Genomic DNA, 6,343 nt, shown 5'->3' with positions numbered 1-6,343 from the left:
ATTGCTTTGTTAGTTTCTATCCCGGTTTTTTAAACTAATAGAAACTAATTTAAATATATGCGCATTTTGGGTGACTTCTGATGAGTCAATCAATGAACGTTTCAGAGTTGAAAGATTTGTTTTAAGTCTGTCTGGAGTCCTGTAGCTCAGTGGTTAGAGCACTCGCTTTGCAAGTGAGAGACCTGAGTTCAATCCCAGGCAGAGGGCGAAACCTTGGGCAAGTTTCCTTACTCCACACAGAGCCTAATAATAATCCCTCCAAAACCAAAAACAATAATAAATTGGTCATTTTCAATCTACGACTGTTTGTGGGACATTGCTGTGCGCAATTGGCTGCCGCGTTCGCCCACAAATATACAGTCAATTCACTTTACAGTGTGTTCTGTGAAGCGCTTTGGGACGTCCTCCCGACGTGAAAAGCGCTATATCAAATGCAAGGATTATTATTATTATTAAATATAGGAAAGGATAGAGCCACATTAGTACATTTATTGGGAGCAAAGTAGCACAAGAGAAATGTTGTTAAATGAAGCCACATTACAATAGGTGTCTAACACCTTGTTGAACACTATTTACAGCAGCCAATGCACTAACAAAAGCTCCCATACTTACAGAAACCTTAGACATAATAAATGTCATACCAAATATAGAAAAAGTTACCTGCAGCTAAAATAAACATTACCGTTTAAATGACTCCAACAACAAATAATGTAAACGGTTTCATATCCTTTATTAATGACAATATTGGTCCATACAATTTTTGCCAACTGGCAATACATATGATTTTTAAAGAAATCAACATTTAAATAGCAAGCAACAGACAACAGAAAAAAAACAATGTTTTTGTCTTTTCACTGTGTTCTTTAACACCTGATAAAAGGAGCACATAATTAAGAAACGTAGAGAAGAAACTTAACCCCAATCATCTTATATAAAGATGAATGTTGATGGATAATGCTTAAAACATTATTTTAGAAACAGTTATCAAAAAAGTGCCCAATTGTTCTGACACATTCAGCGATGGCAACTAGCATCGTGAGCTGTGCCACTTAATCTTTATCAAAACTGATTGATCATAGTATTGAAACTTGGTTCCTCTGCTTACTTATTAAAATACTCCAAAACGTTTACAAATTCCGTGAAACCCTCAAAACCCTGCTTGCATACAAATCCAAAAATCTCCCTCAAGTCCCAAGTGGCTCTGAAAATGTATTCCTATGACAGTATAGAGAATATCAAAAAAAAAGGATTTGATCTTCACACTTCAATAAACGTCCATTATTCTTTACGTCGCCTTGTTACCTTCAAAGCAATCGGCTGCGACAATGCATCACAAAGTGGGGTGCTATTAGCTGCTGCGTTATCAAATATTACAACAAACTGCATAGTGTTTATGCCCCCACTTTATGCTGCTATCGCAAGACCGTAGCAGTTTTTAACTGAACAAAAGTAAGGCAGGAAGACAATTCAAAGAATTTCCACCACCCGCCTATCAAATTTCGGTTTTGTTTAAGAGTCAATTTCTACCAGTAACACCTTATTTTGGAAACATGAACATATCTTGGTTATTAAATTAATTTAAATCTTTAATCAAAAAATCAAATTTGCCAAAATCATTATCATTTGGAGCAATCAGATGGTCCTTTCTGGCCTTGGCTAGTTTCTGCTTTAGAACTTCTCTTCGGTCCATCCATTCCTGCATCTCTGCTTTACTATGGGCAAAATGGCAGTTCTCTCCATCCACACACGTACCCTTCAGATGCCTATAATAAAAATACTCATTACACCAACTGTGCCTCTCAACACAACAATAATAACAATAATCATAATCCTTGCATTTGATGTAGTGCCTTATCACGTCGTTGAGTCGTCTCAAAGTGCTTCATAGAATATACTGTAAAGTGAATTGACTGTATATTTTGTGGGCGAAACAAAATATTGTGCCAATTGTGTCAGCAGTGTCCCCACATACAGCCGTGGATTAAGTGACTTTTTTTTTGAAGGGATTATTACCCCCGCAAAGCGATCTGCCAAAGTGAAAGATATTTTAGACAAACAACCAGATTCCTACTTACTGTTAGGCAAAGAAAGGTGTGTGAATAAGGAAACTTGCCTGAGGTTTCACCCCACCGGGGAATCGAACCCAGGTCCTCTCGCTTGCGAGGCGAGTGCTCTAACCAATATCCTACAGGACTCCACAGATGGCACATATTCTGATGCACAGACACACACCCCTAATGTGAAGACTGTGACTCTGCGCAACAAATGAAGCAGGACCATTCTGCTGCTTATGAATTCTAAACATTCGTACCTTTCACAAATACTGAACTGTCCTGTAGGAAAGCGATGCTGCCAGCAATTCTGGTCATCCTCACAGCTAAAAACTTTCTCTTTATGTTTCTCCGCGGTGATGTGCCGCTGCCACTGTATTTCACTGTTAGAGTTCTTCCCACACAGCCAGCAGTGATAGCCGGTCTTTGACGAAAGAGAAAGAGAAGAAAGAGAAAACATTTTCCACTTAAAAACATTCAACAATAAAGGGCATCAGATGAAGATAGGACAATCTTCCACTACAGCGCTGTGAGATGATCCCAATATCAAAGCTGTTATATAAATGTAAATTCCTTTGTGTGCTGTATTTCTCCATTAAAAAATTTAATTTTTAAAAAATAATGATTACATTTCCGCTGATGACACTTCCTTCTGGATGATGGAAAAGCACAGCCAGTAAATCAGTGATACCTGAACCAGGAAGGGCTGCTAATGTGTTGTGGGCACCAATAGAAACTGTGTGTCATCTGTACATTGTACACACTGTTTACGAGTAAACTCATCAGTGACACTCCAGAGTTATGTACCACCTCAGGAATTAACAATTAATAATCCTTGCATCCGATATAGTGCCTTAGCACATCAATGAAACCCACACTATGCTTAAGAGCATCCAAACTGGGCAGTTTCACATATTTCCATTTCCACATGGAAATCTCCCCATGTCTGGAATGGAATGCACACTCTCTCCCCGGAGTGACGCATCCTGGTAACCTAAATCCAGAGTATTAGGCACAGGTTGGCAAGAGCTAAAATGCTTGTGCGAGCTGGGGTAACTACTCCTAAATGCTCGTGTCTAATCAGTTTTAGCTGATTATAATAATATAATTCTTGCATTTGGTGCAGTGCCTTACCTCGTCAGAAGGATATCTTAAAGCGCTTTACTTTACGATTTGCCATGAAATGGAGCGATTGTGTATTGTGTAGGTAAATGCGACAACACAATTGTGCACAGCAATGTCCTACAAACAGCGATGAAACGAATGACCAATTTTATTTTGGGGTTTGTTGGCCACGACACTGAAAGAGAAACTGCCTTCTCTTCTCAAATAATGCCATGGGATCTTTAATGTGCACCTGAACAGGCAGACGGGATCTGTTTAATGTCTCAATCGTAGGAAGGCACCTCCGAAAATGCATTCTCCTGCCCCACAGGATTGCATAGGAGTGAGTGTCAGCTTAGACCATGTGAGTTTGTGTTCCGACGTGGGACTCAAACCCACAACAGTCTGACTCAGAGGCAAGAGCGCTACACCTGAGTTAGCAGAATAGAAGACAAACATCGCAATGTTAAATTCCTGGAAGTTTTTTCCCTAGGCCAGCGAGTCCAGAATTTATTGCATTTTTAAAATAATGAAATAGACATGGCTTATGAATGTAGAAATCGGCTCCTGGCCCTTGCAGTTAATGACTTACCATGAGATCTGCATAGTCAGTGGGCATGTGGATTTGTTTACCATTCTCCTTTGGTGCACATGCTGCCTCCTCTCTCTCTGGCTCCTGACGTTTTAGCCACATCTCATACAGCTGTTCCATGTCTTGGACTGGTGAAAAATTCAAACAATCAGAAGGTTAAAAGCGGAGTTTGGTCACAAAGAAGATACCAATGGTATGCATTTCTGTATAATAACAATCCTTACATTTGAAACACGGTCTTTCGTGTCGGGAGGATGTCTCAAATAGCTTCACAAGATAGACTGTAAAATGTAGCGACTATGTATTTTGTAGGCGGACATGGCAGTTGATTTGCACACACTGCAATGATTGTAAATCCACAACACTGGCGTAGTAAGTAACTCCTTTATTCTCCAACTCCAACCATAAACTCACACCAGTTCTCCTAGAATCCTTTTATATACTCCCTCATCTTCTTTCATTCCCAATTAATTGTCTATTTCTTCTTGAAGGGTTATCCAACACACAGCAATGTCCCACAAAGAGGCATGAAGTGAAAGACTAATTTTATCTGGGGAAATGTTGGCCAGGATAGTGGGAAAAACTCCCTTCTTTTTTCAAACAGTGTCATGGGATGTTTAAAGTCCACCTGAACAGCCGGACACAACCTTTGTTTAATATTTCATCCGATGGACGACCCCTTCAACAACGCAGTACATCCAGCGCTGCACTGGATTGGCAGCCTTGACTACGTCAGCTGAAATTTCTGAAACTCATAAGTTTCATATGTGCTTAAACTCATAAGTGCCACTGACTGAGCCAGGCTGACACTATTACATTATTAAATGTACACCAACTCACTGTTAAAGTAAATAGACGCATTGTGGACGCATTGTGGACAGCAAACCCCAGAATGTCCTGCTCTCCCGCTATCTCGAGATGACTTAATGCTTTGGTTTACACTGTATTAGCAAATGGGCCCTGGCAGGATGGGGAATGGAGGGCCTACGTGGGAACATAGGTTTGTAGGAGCGAGCTGTTGGTAACAAGTGGATATCCAACTTGTTTGCAGATGAGACTCAGTGTTCCCTTTGTCTCAGACAACACTAAATAGCCATCACGATCAGACTGACACAAAACGGGTACAAGGCTGCAGAGCGACACTTTCATACAAAGAATCAACGGTTAGTACAAATGTGACTGTTTGAATTCATGAATCGCTGCTTTCAAAAGGTAAGTTGCTGCCTTGTGACTTACTGTTAATGTCTTTCATATAGGTCCACATCTCTTTTTCTTCATGGCTGTGAGCAAAGAAGCAGTTCCCGGTGTATTGGCATTTCTTCCCTTTGGCTATATTCATGCACAGCTGGTGAGAGACAGAAACAAAAAGATGTTGAATATGGCCCACAGGATTTCACCTTCAGACTGGGATTCTCTCAAGGAACTCACATCAAATTGCTGTGGAATTGGTTTCTTTGATGGCAAAGGCCGGATTGTTGTCCATTTCTTCCGTTCGTTAGACATCACCAGCAGTACACGGCGTTCTTTGGTCCATCTTTAAACAGTAGGAAAATAAAAACATACAGGGCAACCCTGACATATTATGGATATGTATTCCTTATTCTTTAAGATCACAAAGAAATCCAATTTCAAAAAACATCCTAAATATTAGGATATTCTCTTCGATCGTGCCTTTGGTCGCCCTCCCACCTCCCTGCCTTCCCTCAGCCCTACACCACCCCTCTCCCATGCTCAGGCCCCGACACCTTACTGTTCAGCGCTTTGGGACGTCCTCCCGACGTGAAAGGCGCTATGTAAATGTAATTTTATTGTTGTTGTTGTTGTTCTTATGCTCGACTTCCCATCAGCACCTCCCAAATTCAGGAGATGAGGGGATTGAAAGTAAAACAGCCACTGCTATCCTGCAGCTCTTGCTAGATGTGTAGTGGGTGAACGTCAAACGAGGATGTAATGAGGCTTTGTTTGCTGCAATGGCTTTTGTGGGTCGCAGACCTTTCAATATTCACTGCCGAGTTTTGCACATCTACATTGAGCAGCACGGAGCTACCACATTGGAAACCAACATTCCACAACAGAGGACAGGAGAGATTTAGTGAAGAAAACATACATTGTTTATACAGTCAATTCACTTTACAGTCTATTCTGTGAAGTGCTTTGAGACGTCTAGAAGACGTGAAAAGCACTGTATCAAATGCAAGGATTATTATTATTATTGTTTAGTACAGCACCTATGAAAACACATTTATTGCATAATTTTTTGTCTCTGGTAATATGTATTGTCAGGTGTTTTAGTTAATACAGCATGGTCAAGATCACTTTAGTAATATTAAGCCCACATCCAATGTCTAAATGACCGAGTTTAAGAAGGTTGAGGTGATTACTCACGGGTGACTTGCTTTAGCACTGCAGTATTTTCTGTTCTTATCCGGCTCACTAAACTGCCCATTCCTGTGGCAGTGTGCACACACGAACTTCAGGTTTAAATTGAGGCTCCCAGATTTCACTGTGCCCGGAGGTATCTTTAAAGAGAACAACAGATCACTGACCAATTTTCCCCAGGTATTCAGGTAGTGCAATCTCATTCTGCCGCTGCTCT

At 40.6% G+C, this 6,343-nt stretch overlaps 1 protein-coding gene across 1 annotated transcript in view; it reads right to left on the bottom strand.

The window, feature by feature from the left end:
* Window positions 1-713: 713 nt before the first annotated feature.
* Window positions 714-6,343, bottom strand: part of zc3h7a (zinc finger CCCH-type containing 7A) — a 30,352-nt gene continuing 24,722 nt past the window's right edge. Inside the window, exons 17-22 of the mRNA XM_042341148.1 lie at window positions 6,133-6,266; window positions 5,176-5,281; window positions 4,984-5,092; window positions 3,748-3,875; window positions 2,312-2,475; window positions 714-1,763 (exon numbers count right to left, since the gene is read on the bottom strand). Coding sequence (XP_042197082.1) covers window positions 1,574-1,763; window positions 2,312-2,475; window positions 3,748-3,875; window positions 4,984-5,092; window positions 5,176-5,281; window positions 6,133-6,266 — 831 coding nt within the window. The 3' untranslated portion in view covers window positions 714-1,573. The remainder of the gene's footprint in view (window positions 1,764-2,311; window positions 2,476-3,747; window positions 3,876-4,983; window positions 5,093-5,175; window positions 5,282-6,132; window positions 6,267-6,343) is intronic.

Source organism: Callorhinchus milii, unplaced genomic scaffold (genome assembly GCF_018977255.1).
Source record: "Callorhinchus milii isolate IMCB2004 unplaced genomic scaffold, IMCB_Cmil_1.0 Scaffold16, whole genome shotgun sequence".
Taxonomy (NCBI): Eukaryota; Metazoa; Chordata; class Chondrichthyes; order Chimaeriformes; family Callorhinchidae; genus Callorhinchus; species Callorhinchus milii.
Note: the sequence above shows the minus strand (reverse complement) of the source record. Positions and strands in the feature narration are given on the sequence as shown.